At 43.6% G+C, this 15,543-nt stretch overlaps 1 protein-coding gene across 1 annotated transcript in view; it reads left to right on the top strand.

Moving 5' to 3' along the window:
• Positions 1-15,019, top strand: part of LOC119172795 (uncharacterized) — a 68,117-nt gene extending 53,098 nt beyond the window's left edge. Inside the window, exons 2-5 of the mRNA XM_075893318.1 lie at positions 3,386-3,754; positions 8,371-8,697; positions 12,891-13,022; positions 14,554-15,019. Coding sequence (XP_075749433.1) covers positions 3,386-3,754; positions 8,371-8,697; positions 12,891-12,982 — 788 coding nt within the window. The 3' untranslated portion in view covers positions 12,983-13,022; positions 14,554-15,019. The remainder of the gene's footprint in view (positions 1-3,385; positions 3,755-8,370; positions 8,698-12,890; positions 13,023-14,553) is intronic.
• The last annotated feature ends 524 nt before the right edge of the window (positions 15,020-15,543 follow it).

The following is a 15,543-nucleotide window of genomic DNA, read 5'->3' as shown; positions in this document are numbered from 1 at the left end:
ATAAACCTCATCCCTGGGTATAGATTATTTTCAATGTTTTCAAAGGAAGTTTTTAGGCTTTTTTAGCTGCCTATAATTGGAATCCTCACACTCCGAATTGTCGAAGTTCTAATTAGCGTTTCACACATGCTTTGAAGTGAGCTGCGGCTAGCAGGAATATCAACGAAGTTCCGAACACAAGGTTTTAGGTGAATATTGGTAAGCGAGCCATTTGCTTCACCCGTAGAACGCATTCAACTGGCCCGCAAGCTGAGAGTGACATCAGAAGAGAGGTAGGCCGAAATTGAAAAATTCTCATGGTGCGTGAGCAACAAAATGTGAGACAGCACGAGCTGACGCTACGGTGGAAGCAACTTTGCGTTGCGCAATTTTCCCTAAAGATAGAACCAATTATAGTTCAGGACGGATATTATAAAGCTAAGGACACATTGGGGCTTACATTTTGGTGAAACCCTGTTCCTCAGCATACTAAAGCAGCGTTATGAGAAGCATAAGTAATAAGCTCACCCTATGAACGTATTTCTTGGTATTTGAGTCATCATTCCTTGGCGTTGGTTTCTAGGTATTTCAGAAGCATACAAATTGCATTCGTGGAGAACTAGACAGGAAATCGCTTGCAAGATGCGAAAAAGGGGTGAGTAACGAACCACAGGGTTAGAGTGAAGCGAAAAAACAGCAGAGATTGAAACACGATACAGCAGGTAAGAAGAAAAGACCATGCATAGCGGAAAAAAGGAACTAAACCACACTATAGGCCGGTGATTAAAAATAGATGAGACTGACAGGCGTGGGTGCTATAAGTGTCATAACTGCAGGGAAACAGTAGAAGATTGAATGAGAAGGATAAAATGGACCGGAAGAAAATGCATCTCTGGTAGTGCCATTACGTTAGAAAGTAAGTTTGCATTGTAGGACACATCCAGCTCGATAATCTGATCGCCGGTGTGATACCTCCTATGTTGTGCATATGTCATTCTTGAGAAGCACCTGAAAGCACAAAAGCAGTTGTCTTCGTGTAGGCAGGCATTGTTTGATAATGGATATCAACGGATCTCAACCATACACACAGGAATGGATTCATGCCTGTAGACGCCTAGAAAATGAACCTTCTACCCGCTCCCTTCCTCCGCTGTTTTGGTGGTGGCCTCGGCTGGACCGCGCATGTTTTGGAGTGCGGGGTTCTGACGGGTCATCTCGCACCTTCTTCGCAATTCGCCGAGAAACTTACACGAGGTATTCGGGTCGTCGGTCGCGGCATAGTTTGCACGGTCTACCTGATTCTGATTAATGGAGCCTATTACAGGAAGGGGAGCTCTACCGTATCTCCCCGTCCCAACTCCCTCGCGTTCATTGCCCGCGTAGAGCACGAGTTTGCCTTCCACCGTTCTTGCTTGGTTGTGAGCCCCTCCTTCCTTGCCACTATATCGAATAGAAAAGGGAGCGCCCGTGTATTATAGGTGCTCCCTTGCCCCCCATCCGCCCTCTGGCCAGTGCCCTATTTGTCTTCCCAAAACAAATAGCTCCTGGTCAAGCCTGAACCCCCGGCGAACGTTACCACAGCATTTTCAGTATGGGGCGTGGTGATGAAAACACTGAGGCTTGGAACCAGGAAAGCTCGTAGATGCGTAACTTGGGCGCTAGTTTCATCATGCTAGAGAATAAATCTGTATATTAAATGTTGTATATGCTGCCACTAGGAAAAAAGCGCCGCGTGGAAGTTGATTAAATTGAATTTGTTCGCACTGAGGAAATAAGGAGGCCCTTTGTAAGTTGCGGGGAACTGCACTGTGCAGCCCGTATTCCCCAACGACTCGCAATCAAATAAAATTTCGAAGTTTGGCACATGTGAGGCACCAATGCTATGCGCCAAGAGCATCGTGGACTTAATATCGAAATACTTACACAAGAGATCGGTAATCACCTAGGAGAGGGAGGGAGTCGCAATCTTGTCGCTGGTCCTATATCACCAATGACTGTTTGTTTTGCTCGCCACGAGATGACGCAAAAATAGGCTGTGCTTGCTTTTGCTCCCGCTGGAACGCTCTGCCAGCAGCAGCCACCGGAGCGCGCTGGCCACGCACTCCCGTGTTGCCTTTCACAAAAATTGACTCTGTACACGGCAACGGCGAGCGAGCGATTTACGTACAGCGTCAATTTTTGTGAAAGGGAACACGGGAGTGCATGGCCTGCACGCATGCTGGCAGATATTTATTTTATTTTATTTATTATACCCTCAGGGCCAGAGGCATTACAGAGGGGAGTGGTACAGAACAAAGGCATAACATGAGGTAGCATGGTTACAAAAATATGCATATATATATATATATATATATATATATATATATATATATATATATATATATATATATTGTGGGAACATGATGGCTACGGGAAAAACCCGCCGAGAGTGTCATTTGATTGCTATCGCGCCACCAAAGATCAGCCTTATGGTTGGCATGTCAGCACAATGCTTTTACAACGACGCCTGACCTTACAAAAGTTTGACGAAATAGTAGGCAGTTACGCGCAGGTAGTTTGACGAACGTCACAAACAACCACTGTAAATGCGCACGTATTTCATAACTATTGGCAGTGTTGTATCGCTTCTCTGTTCATCTGAATTCGTGGGAACTATTTTATTTATGAATGAATTCATTTGACCGCATACGTTGACGGAGACACTGTCGAGTGAGCGATTCGAGAGACCACTGCAACGCGTGCGAAAGCGTACCACTGCGCCTTCTGATGGGTTAAAAAGTCAATTGGAGAACGTGTACATCGCCGGCTTTTCCTTTTATACCTCCCAGTGCCTTCCTTTGCGTGCATCTACAGAGTGACTTAGAAACGCCTGAGACAATGCAAAGTATCATTCCTGCAGTTTTTGCGGAAGCGCAGAGTGATGATGTTGTGGGGAACTCTATAATAGTACAAACAAGGTAAGTATCATTCCTGCAGTTTTTGCGGAAGCGCAGAGTGATGATGTTGTGAGGAACTCTATAATAGTACAAACAAGGTAATTTTGCCATGATATCATGACTCAAGTACTTCCACGGTGATTGCAGAAGTGGTACCTCAAACGTAATATAGGGCAGTGGTTGCATTATCGTTGAGCGTCCCCTTCCGATGTGTTGGGTACCGGGTTCAGTTCGCAGTGCCATCTATAAACCTACCTGTTATTTTAAATCGGTAGAGCAGCACTTAGACTTTGCGCACTTTTACGGTTCATGAGTGCTCACCCAGAAGGGCGGCTTCATGAGGTTCTGTAGCTGCATTGCACCTAGTCCTGAAAGACTCACTACACCCAAAATTAACGTGGAATCGCGTATATGAGCCACACACAAAGTTAATCGAAACGCTAACCGGTATTGTTCTCGTGTAATTGCAGTGGCGTCCAGCCTGCACATCCTCCACCTGTCGGTGCCCAAGTGGGTGCAGAATGGCACTGAGGACTCCGTGGTTCTGGACTGTGTGTACAACGCGAACCGTGAAGACGAGCACCTGGTGATCAAGTGGTTCCTCAACGATGATCCGCAACCCATCTACCAGTGGATCCCCGAGCTGAACAAGCGGTTCGTGTCCAGTCGCCTAAAGGACCGCATCAACCTGGACTACTCGCTCTCCAACGGGAACAGCTTCACCAAGTTTCGCGCGCTCAACCTGGTGCGGCCAACCACTGAGCTGAGCGGCCGATACTCCTGCCACGTCATGTCGCTCGCAGGACAAGACTCCGAGTCCAAGCTCATGACCGTCTATGGTAGGCTGGGGCTGTCATTCAACTGCGGCTGACGTTCCCTTTTTGAAATAGTAATGATTGTGACTGTCTTATGTTTCAAATCCTGACTGTGATTACGAGGCACATCACAGTAGAATGTTCCGGAAATGAGGACTACATGAGTATCCGTAACACAAATCAAAATGTAAGGAGACGGGCCTACAGAACTTAATCTCCATAAAATTGCAGCCATCGTGCCAAGTGACTTGTTACCGCGATCTTTAGTTAGTTTTCGAACACCACCACAACAAAACTGTAGCAGCTGGAAACTGAAGCTTTCTTTCAGCACAGGTGGGTGACTTTAGATAGCGCATCAGTTCGAAATTTGTTACTGGACATACTGTATTTTGTTGCGTAGCTGACTTTTCTAATTAGTAGAGCACTTTGCCATGGAGCCCGAGAGTGTTAGGTTCAACGGCATGGAATAAAGAGCTAATATACTCCTTTTCCTTAACGCTTCAAATGGTGGTGCTATGTTGCGAAGCACGCTACTATACACTTACTTCATGCAAATATATTTATTTATTAGTTTATTTTTTATCCATATAGACAAAATCAGGTAGAGGTAGGGTACGTTGGAGCCAGCTATCCTAATGTCATGAAAGTTATATTCAAAACACATACTTGCACATGAACGTATACTCACACATTGACAAACAAAAAAAGTAGGTGAGTGGTACTTAAGAATGCTCTTTTTATACTATGTTCTGACACTTGTGATTAAAGTTGAAGGGGTCCGGTGTCGCTCAGGTGACTTAGTTTCTTGTATAGCGGAAATAACTCGTGATTTAAGGAAAATGGACCGACATATAAATAACAGATTTAGTGGTTGAAGTTTGCTATGATGATTATTGCTATCACGTTTCTAGGATGTTATTGCCTTCTTGTCAACCATCTTTTGCTGCCTAATGTTTTCACAAAGCTAGTCAAAGTGAATGACTCTATAGCAATAAACTCGTTCATAAAGCTATGCACCAATTTATATACAACTCATAACGTCAACAGTTGCGTTGAATAAGTCACACTCTGGTCGTGTGGCACTAGACAGTTGTGACAAACAGAAGCAAAATGATCGCGAGACGAATCTAAGTTACTTATGTCATGACTACATTACCCATGTCAAGACTACGTTACTCATGTCAGGACTAGAAATTCGTAATATTCAAACCTTCTTACCTTCTGGTACAAATTTAGGTCTGTACCACCATAAGGAGGCGATCACGAGAGTAGCCAATCGTAGGCGGCTAGATACAAACAAACACGTAGGCAGAAAGGTCAAAGTGCCTTACGATGCCTATAAAATGCTTCACATTTGAAATGTTCATCGCATACACGTTTTACTCACTCATAAACTTCAGATACTGCCTAGACACTCTAAAAGCAGGGTACCAATTCATATTATTTGCCGTCCAAGTTAGTTAATCACAGTCAAAACTTTAGTATTACCATCGTACCGCCAATACTCTTTCCGTTAATATGCACAAGAGCGCACAGCGCGGGCTGCCACTGTATTAGGGCAAACTTTCCTCTTCTATACGCTTCCGTAATGAGCGTGCGCGAAATAGCGCACAGGAAAATTAGTAGCAGAAGGTCATTAAAGAAGCGCTGGTAAGTGGGGTGGCAACTTTGGACAATGCCGGTAGCCAATGGCTTATTAGCAACGCGTCCGAAGTCCAAAAAAGATAAAAGCGAGAAAGACCCTGCTCAACCGAGAGCTGGACTCACGCCATCTTTGCCCGCAAGCTGGCAGCCTCATGAATAAGAAAAAAAAAGTGAGGAGGCTGAAGGAGGAAGGAAGGAGGCATTTGCATCAATACAGAACTCCCAGTGCATCATGGTGTCAAATCAGGTAGCCTTCGATGAATCTGGCAATACTAATCTGGGGCCGTAATGAAGTTTTTCTGCCCCTTAATGACATCCCGTTTGGCTTAACGGCAGTGGTGTTCACGTGTGAGGAAGCAAAGGAAGAGGAGTGGTGATGTCTGAAATCTGCTGTGCCAGACTGCCAGTCCTCAAGTTATCACTTGACGGTGATTACGTGCTAAAACACGGAGAATTTTGATGCCTCTACTTACTCTCCACTTGGTCTTAAGATGACATTTGGGAAACTAGTTGGCTGAATCCCATAGCTTTCTAAACGAAACAATTAGGTAGGGGTCGTTAAAGGATTATAACTAAATTCTAGTGGTGAGCGCAACAACGCAGCGGAGGAGAAATGTGAATGAAGTATAGTTATCAAGAAATAGATCAGAAAAGTTAGACATGGATTTTAAAAATTGATGCAGCCTGAATAATATAAAAAACCATACACCACGTTGTGAGAAAAAAAAATCAATTTAAAAAAAGGCTGTTATGTATGCGCGAATGGTGAAATAAGTAATGAATTAGTGGCGTGCTGCTATTCAGAAAGAAGGTCTGCTTTGAATTACTGTGGGTGCTGAACTGTTGACTGTACACTGTATGTCACTACAAATCGTCATAGTAGGTTTGGTAGAAAAATAACGTGAATATGGGCGTGTTTGCAAATTTTGGGGAATTTATGTAGGACACGTTCCTGACCATCACTTTAAAAGTTATCCCTTGTTTCTGCTGGCTAATATGGAAGTCTACGCTGGAACGCCTTAAATTACATTAAAAATATTCTAGACATATTTTCTTAGTCAATGTTGCTACTTGAATCTTGCTGACAAGTTTGAAACTTAATAAAAGAAAGGCTATACGAACTAACGCACGTGGGATTATGTAAGCCCAGTAAGTTTTCTGGAAGTGTCTTAAGTAGATTCTTGTAACCGGAACACGTGTCACCTTCTAGAAAGAAGGGAAAACTTCAAACAATGCAAGCTAAAAGAGACTAAAATTTTTTGAATAGAGGTATCGACAGAAAGCACGTTTTGACGAGGACAACTGTCTAAGGCATCAACTACTGCCTTGACAGAGATAAGTTTGCTTCTCTAAATGATAATTCCAGTCATAGCCCTGTTCAAAACTTTTTCATGATTAGCAGTTGCACTTGCATTACTGCTTAAGTAAAAGGCACACCAGCATCCCGATTATATGAAATGTGGACTGTGTGGCGCAAAAAAAGAAAATATGGTATTTACGACCGAACGAATAAAAGTATACGCCGAGGCACTCAAGTAAATTATGAGAATATTAAATTGATCAAGTCGTATGCCTAAAGTTTCTTGGTATTACTTTTCATGAAACATTCTACTAGACATATCACATGAGAAATGTTCACATTTATTTTTCTCGGTGAGTTGGTGTAATCAGGGAAATCAGATGTTTGCTTGCCTATTTGAAAAATAATGCAAATGTATTATTGTTTAGTACACTCGCGTATTCGCTATTTTTTAATGTGCAGAAGACTATTGAAACAAAGAAAGAAACAATGTATTCATAAACTAAAAAAAATGGGTGGTACGGAGAAACGAAGGTGCCCGACCTAGAACGCATTTTTTCCCTCTACAACAAACACAACATATAATTGTTGGAAAAGATGTTGAGTATAGCAATGATCCTACGTAAGAGATCATAGTCTAACGGGGTCGCATTCCATAATGCATATTCTCTATGACAGGAAACATACAACTTTAGACGCATAACACACTGCAGCAAAAGAGTACGAGAAAATACGATACAGAAAGGCTAGCGCATGTAATACCCGAACTAATAAATGTACATGCCGCAGTTAACATCACAGTGCAGATGAGCCGCTCAGTAATTGGGACTCTAAAGAATGTACAGGCTTATATAGTGACGCGTCAAACCCAACTTTTTTTTTCTGTGGAATGCATCCGTCTTGTTATCATTAAAATTGATGTGTATAAATACCTGGAACAATTTCATTTAGTGAATATTATTAACATGGTTTGTCATTCAATAGGTCTAGCTATTCCCACATATACCTTGCTTTGTGTCATTGAAAAGAGAATGTTACAATACACCGTTGTTACAAACTGAATCTTTCAGACAGTTCTCAATGTATGAGTGTTCTTCTAACAATGTTTTTATAAAAAGTAATAAACAGATATAGAAATGTTATAACAGTTAAAAAATTGTGAACCTGTGGCTGCTTACTTGTTTATAATTTTTTTGCATGTGTAAGCCAGCGCTTTTTGTGTGCTTTTATACCTGGGATGGGTTACCACACTTCGCTAGACAGGAAGTCGCGTTTTTTCCGACACTGCCCTGTACATGTGCTGTCAATATACACATTCAACTCTGTAACAGGCTGATTGACTGATTGAGGGATTGAATGATTGATTGACGGAATGAAACAAAAACTTGTGCCATGATTGCTGACTAAGAAAGTTTTGCTCGAGCAGTTAGTTTGTTTCAAACCAAAATAACGAAAGGTTACAATAGTCCGCAGTATACTCAAGAGACAATAGGTGACAATTAGTGGTCTACGTAAAAGCAAAAGTATACCATGCTGTTACAACAGGCCGCACAGTGTTTGCGGCCATATATGTGCCTTTTGCTGAGTGTTACGCCGTTCGAGTATTTATTCCAAGATGCAACTATTCCTTGAACCTCGACACTTTGTTTCTATCCCAGAACTCCTTGCTTAGTGTTTTTTTTTTCTTCGCCCGCAGCTCCTCCCAAGAGGTTTGACTTCACCTACCAGCGGGTGTCGGCGCACGTGACGAACCTGTCGTGTGAAGCGGACAGCGTGTTCCCACAGCCGACGCTGTTCCTCTACCAGAGCAGCGGCCGAGATCCCGTGTCACGACCGGTGGCCTCGGCTCCTGCCAGGATGGTGGCCCCCGCCCAAGGCGCTGCCGGCTACCACGTGCGCCTGACGTACGCACTGGACAGCCGCGCGCTGGACGAGTCCGGCCACGTGGAGTACGTGTTTGAGTGCGTGCTTGCTATCCCGGAGACCAACTATAGGCAGCAGCGGCGGCTTGAGTTTGAACCCGGTAAGGAAAGTGCTTTTAGAAGGCAAGATGTATTACTAAGCTGTACTATGTAATTTGTTTGGCCATCGACAAGACACTGTTGGACATACTAAACTCTGATAGGTGGTTTAATATTTTATTCTTGCTCAGAAACAGTGTAGGTGCCACAATAATTGAAATAGCAATTAATCACGTTCGTTTGTCGCCCTGATGAATCTTTCAGCTAATTTATAGGGCTCGCCCAAGCGTTAAATTCGTTCTGTATGTGTAGCTCGTACAACTGCACCAAAGATATATATTTGTATTAGGAAGTCCGCATGGCCGCACTGGTCACTACGTGTTAGTTTCATGGCTGCGGATGTTGCGTTTTGGATGGAGAAGAGAAGGTTTGAGGCCTACGTATGTGCATTTAGGTGCACGTTAACCATTCCCAGTCAGTCGAAATTTCCGGAGACTCACTGTGGCCGCTTGCGTAATAATATTGTGGTTTTTGGGCATTAATAATAATAATAATAATAATAATAATAATAATAATAATAATAATAATAATAATAATAATAATAATAATATATCACTGCAGTATTTGCATATTTTTCAGGAAGTGCAATAACGATAACAAAGTAACAATGCGCGTTCAGCAAAGACGTGGGAAATAAGAATAGCTGCGTATTCAGAAGCATATAGCTCTCAAAACAACATAACGTATTTTTGGTCTATTCGCTTTTCCCGAAATTCCAAAAGAGACCAAAACATCAAAGTGACAGTACGGGAAGTGCAATGTGTTTTCTCGCGCCCCCAAACAAGCGCGTCTTTTATCGTTGTAAAAAAAAATTCAGTGAGCTTAAAGGAAGCTCATTTCTTTGTTTTGGATCCATGCGTGGACGTCCACAATTCAAGTAAAGCTTTGTAGCAAGTACCTGCACACATAAACCGGCTTCGCGCTTAGGGCATAACGGCAGACTCGAGATATTTTTGGAATGCAATGAACAAATGTGTGAACGTCGGAAAGCAGCAGGTTGTTTGCTAGACATGGACGTGAGGAGTGGATCAGAGACAACTGATACCAACCGGGAAACATCGCAACTGAATACTTATGCGATGATACGCGCTCATCGAACAGAAGCAACGTTGTGGGAATTTCAACAGCTTCACAGAAACTCTAGTTTCTAGGCGTTATTTTGAGACGTATATTGACATAACGAATACGATGAGACCGCAAGTGAGGAGGTGATGTTTTATTTGATGTCTAATGTTAGCCTACTGTTTTCACAGAACTGCTTGCATCATGCCCCAGTGCTACGATGGAAAAAAATTTCATTGTGAGCTTTAGAGTCGTCGGCTCTGCGCGCTGTATCGACTGGAAAAGAAAGGACCGCTTTCTTTTGCAGAATGTTGTGTGAGTTATTCGAAATGCATAAACAATTCACAGACTTGTCTATTATGGTTTGGCAGAACTCCAGGAGAATTCTGGCGTCCTCTTTCGGGTCTAAACGGCAACTGTTCTTTCTATGCCCATTCACGGCAGGCACATTCGCTCATCGCTGCTGGATTACCTTCAGCGCAAACGATATTCACTATACAATCGCTACAACCATTTTCAAGCAATTCTTGCACCGTCCTGATGTTGTACTGTCGTAAGCGATAAGCGTACGTGCTTGAAAATGTTTTGTGCACTCGCTCTCTAAGCTCAGAGATCTACCTCTGTGCCCAGGTAAGACAATATCTATGGTTTTACGGGCCCCAACCTCACTGTTCGCCTGATTATGAGGCATGACGCAATGAAGTGCTGTATAAAATTCTATTACCTGCTGTCCTTTACCGTGCACTTATATCGCACAGTACACGGGCCTCTATCACTTCGCCTCCATGGAAACGCGACCGCTATGGTCGAGATCAAGCTCGCGATGTTCGCGTCAGCAGCCAAGTGTTGTAAACGCTGCACCATCATGGTGGAGGTACTCTGGTTGTGACGTGTCGCACTATCGACTCGGGGTAATTGCAGGCCTATCATTGGATCTTTGGCATCATGCTAGCTTAAAATGTAAACTGTCACTGTGCTGAGCTTGAGAGCACGCGATAGGTTTCCGACCACGGCGGCCGCATTGAAGTGGGAACCGATCGCAAGAGCACCCTCGTACTTATAAACATTTACTGTACGTTGGAAGAAAAAAGCATGCAGTAAAAATAAATACCTTATTGGCCACTTTGGCGTACTTTATAAATGCACCGCAATTTAAACACATAAAATTTCAGGAGTGGTCTATATATTTAGTTATTTATTTGGTCATGCCGTTTTAGTACATGTTTCGCAACACCAATGGCCGGCCGCGTTCGAGCTGGATACTCCTTGTTTATTGGAAAATGCGGCAGATACCAGTCATTCTGGAAGTTAATAACATGACAAGCAATCGACGAGTACGGTATATCGCTTCAAACATGTTAAAATAATTTATATGAGTCAAGCGTTGCTAGCTCGACTGTATTCTTTGTGCATTTTGAGTAGTTATGAATACGTCTCGGGTATGACTGAAGCCAATAATATATTTCCGGGGTTCGCGGGGACGCTTGCGGTAAACCTTTGTGAAAAGCTCCTGTTTTTCGGGAAAATATCTATTTCAGAGAGCAGCAACATGAAAGGAGGGTGGGCTTCGACTATTTTCCAGAAAATGCGATTTTCGATCCTACGGGTGCTCACCTACAACATTGCCGATTCCTGTTTTGCATTTTCCGCCATACAAACTCCGTAACCCTATCGTGGAAAAATTACTGCTTTGATGCAAACTTTCGATCACTTGTAGCTCATACATGTATTCTGGGGACCGTGGTATGCGGGTAGGGGCCACACGGGATGAAAGAAATGGTTTCATTACTTGCGCGTCAAGTATTTCACACAACTCAGTTATTATTCCGTTCAACGTGTTTTTTCATACCCTAATGCCCTCTTATGCTAACTTTGGTAAGTGTCAAGACAAAGAGACGGCTTGGACTGCTGCCAGGCATGTATCAGCCAGATATTACGTATATCGATAGCATCGATCAAACTGCTTTAGTTTCGCAAAGAAACGATTTGAGTTAAAAAAAAAACAGGCACCTCATATGCTATAATTTACATACGAAATATGCGCTGGTGGAGGCAACCAGTAAATGTTTGACGTTGTGCCTATTGTTTGCTATTGTAACTGCTTATTTACAACGGTCATGGGAACAATACATTATCCGTCGACTATATTGAATAATGAAGCTCAGTTTGAAAATAATATGCCACAATGTCTTCACTTCCTTTAATTATTTGAGCTATTTATCACTCAGATTTTTTTTCTTACGGCAACTACACGAAAGTTGTGGCACTTTCCCACGATCAAAGTGCAATACCAATAAAAATGATGCTTGCACTGCCCTCCAATTAAAGGTTCGAAAATTTTGAGATGCCGCACAATTCAAAAAATATACTAAGAGTGGAGTTCATTTATTTCAAGTAACAATAAAAAGCTGGTTGCTTCATAAATCTCGTAAGTTATGCGGCCCAACGTGCAAAATTTTCGAGCTGGTTACGACTTCGATTCGTCGCCTGCGTTGTTAGAGTGGCACCGCGGTAACCGTCGAGCATTAACTTGTTTGCTGGGGCCCCCTTGACTCACACCAACGCTAATTGGTCTCCTGCGTACTGCTGGAAGACGGGCACGGGTCCATGTTCCTAATTTGAACGAACAGCTCACCACCGCTAGTGTAGCAGCCGGATGCGCCGCTGCATACGCTAACCAGTCCGACAAATTGCGTCGACACCGACGAAAGCTCACTTGGTTTAGAGAACGGGGTGAGTGAAGCGAGGTTTCGATATTAGAGGACCACGAGAGGAAAGCGCGACTTCACGAACAAGCTGCCGAATAAGCCTCTGCTGGCCTGTCAAATCGGGTTAAAGATGTATGCTCGTGTCCACATACGCAAGCACACGCGGTGAATGATAGAACTTACCAAAGCTCCTGAGACATGGTTTCGTTTTATTTTTGTTGCTGTGCTGGGAGCTTTTAGGGCAAGACACGTATGGTGTTCTTCCAGCCTGTGATGGGAAACTGTCGTGCATACCAAGTACCTTCCTGACTTCTTTAGTTTTACCGGTTATTGCAAGCAGTGCAACATGAAATCTTTAAACACGTGGCTTTTCTCTTGTCTTTCTTATTTACTGCCGTAAAAAACCGCGTTGTTCACTTGTGCAGGACGACTGGTTAGCGCGGCGAGCCGACTTCACACCGTGGACATTCTGCTGAGGGTGCTTACAGGCGTGTTTGCACTGATGGATATCGCATAGCAACCGGCACACAAGCAGAAATGACATCGCTGGAGTCAAAGTATGTACCGCTTGAACGGTTTGCGGCGGAACACAATCTTGTTTTTCAACCGCTTGCTCATGTTTGAGAAGTAGTTCGGCGAAACACGTAAAGCTCAGTGAGACTAAATCATGAAGTATATTTTATCTTTGCGACTCACTCGAACTCCGATTCACGGCTCTACCTGAGTTTGAGGTAGCCTTGGTTAGCCGACTCTCGATTATGTTAGCGTTCGATTTCCTTATGTGAGCTTGGTGTCAATGGTCTTAAACACCAATACCTCACGTAGTCGGTGCTCCAGTTGGCGCTTTTGCATCTCGTAACTTGAACAATAGGATGTCAGTGGTAACAGTCGAACAAGCACTTTTTTATCGAAAGAGATGACTCACATGAAATGTTTTATTTTTTTCCAAGAAATCGCGAGAAAAAGTTTTTGCGGGAAAAGGGGGGGGGGGGGGAGAGGAATGGTCACGATAATTTTCTTCTTGTTCGCTACTGATGGATAAATATTGAGCTAACGTATAAACAACCGGTGGTTTGAAGTATGCGGGAGTCAGCGTGACTATCAACGAGAGCCTGTATATAGGTAAGGCTCGTAGTAATGTTGAAGTTTGTATAAGTAGAGCCATAGATCGGTGAAAAAGTGTACAAATAAGGCTCGCTCAAGATGAACATTTTAGACTTTGGACTCACTGGGACTCAGACTCACCAAAATTTTAATCGACCGGATTAACTCGGACTCAGACTCACTACACATTTTCCTTACCGGGCTACTCCGGACTCAATGTCACCGACATATTACTCACCCGGACTCGCTCAGACTTGGACGCAAGGCTTTATTTGAGTTTGAGTGAGTTCGGCAGAATCGACGCATGAGTGGTCCGACCTGCGATTGAGGATACCAATTTAGGACCCAGTGGACGTGAATGAAACCATGTTTTTAATATCTCCAATATTCACGCAAGCAGCTACGGACAGAGGGTGCAGCCAACAGAGGTCGCATCATGCAGCTCACGAAACCACGTGGTGCACCTCATTCTCATGCCCACATTCTATGAGTAACATCGTTTCTCTGTGTCGTACATCTGTGCATCTCAGTGGGATATGAGCAGCATGCGAGACCTTATATAATTCGGATTGATTGATATGTGGGGTTTAACGTCCCAAAACCACCATGTGATTATGAGAGATGCCATAGTGAAGGGTTCCAAAAATTTCGACCACCTGGGGTTCTTTAAAGTGCACTTAAGTCTGAGAACACGGGCCTACGACATTTCCACCTCCATCGGAAAAGCAGCCGCCGCAGCCGGGATTCGATCGCATGCCCTGCGGGTCAGCAGTCGAGTACCATAGCCACTAGAGCACCGCGTCGGGGCCTTATATGATTCTAATTTATGATGGTTTAAACACAGTTGTAATTCAAGCCGAGTTAACAAAAAACTTGATGTACTAATGTACTTTGCCGGAATCCTCAGCGCAGTATTGATGTATGCTAAGTTCCATTGCTAATTATCCGTATGCTAACCGAGCAACGTTTTCTTGTTTACTGCAGACCAAAGAACCAAGTAGGACGACGGCGTGCATTTCAAAGGGTCAACTGTAGAATGACGTCCTTGCCCGGTGTGCCGTCACTAGAAAGAGAGCAGTGGTCGAAAAGTCGGCCACCGCGCCCACCATGTCACCCGTCACGGACATCCATGTCCACAAGCATCAGTGCCTCCTGTTTAAGCGTGCAGAGCGCGAGTGTGTGTTTGTCGGCGATGCGCGAACTTCTACGCGCGTGCATCTGCGTGTGTTTGCGTGTGTTTGTGTTTGCGTGCTTGTGACTCGCTCTCTCCTCTACAGCGACGTTGGACAGAAGCACACATCGGAAATGTCACAGCACAGTCCACGTTGCCATTGGTTTACCCAACCTTCTATTTCCAAATAATGCCGTTATTATTTTACTGAAAATGTCGCACTCTCACGAGACTCCATGTGGCACTTCCTCAAGTTCTAGCACGTTGACTACGACCTCTCTAACGGACTATATTTGCACGACGCCTGAAAGATGTACATTTGACTCAGCGAGCACAATGCGCAGTTTTTTTTTTCGAGCACAATGCGCAGTCTTTTTTTTTTGCTGATCTGGAAGAAGGCTTTATTCGCTCAGAAATCATGGTCCCCGTCACGTCACCGTCAAGTCAAAATACATAAAGGATAAATGCACTTCATACAAAACCCTGCAGTGTACGAACAGGCTATGGAAATGAAGACGTCGAGGACAGCAAGTGTTTGCTTGTATGACTGCCTACATCGATTGCCAAAACACATTGATCAGAATTCAACATTGTATTTGACTACAAGCTTGTGAAAGTATATCTGTGCGAAACAGCTGATCCGTATACAACCGAGAATGTGCAAATGGTGCAAAACATACTCAAGGAACGGCAGATGTCAGCTCTAATTTTGTAAAATCGCTAAAATGAAAAGTGGATTCTATTTGGTAGGATTTGTAAGGGTGGGGCTCCATAATTGGCAGCCTGTTCTCGGAACGACTAGA

This window comes from Rhipicephalus microplus, chromosome 4, assembly GCF_043290135.1.
Source record: "Rhipicephalus microplus isolate Deutch F79 chromosome 4, USDA_Rmic, whole genome shotgun sequence".
NCBI classification, from domain to species: Eukaryota; Metazoa; Arthropoda; class Arachnida; order Ixodida; family Ixodidae; genus Rhipicephalus; species Rhipicephalus microplus.
Note: the sequence above shows the minus strand (reverse complement) of the source record. Positions and strands in the feature narration are given on the sequence as shown.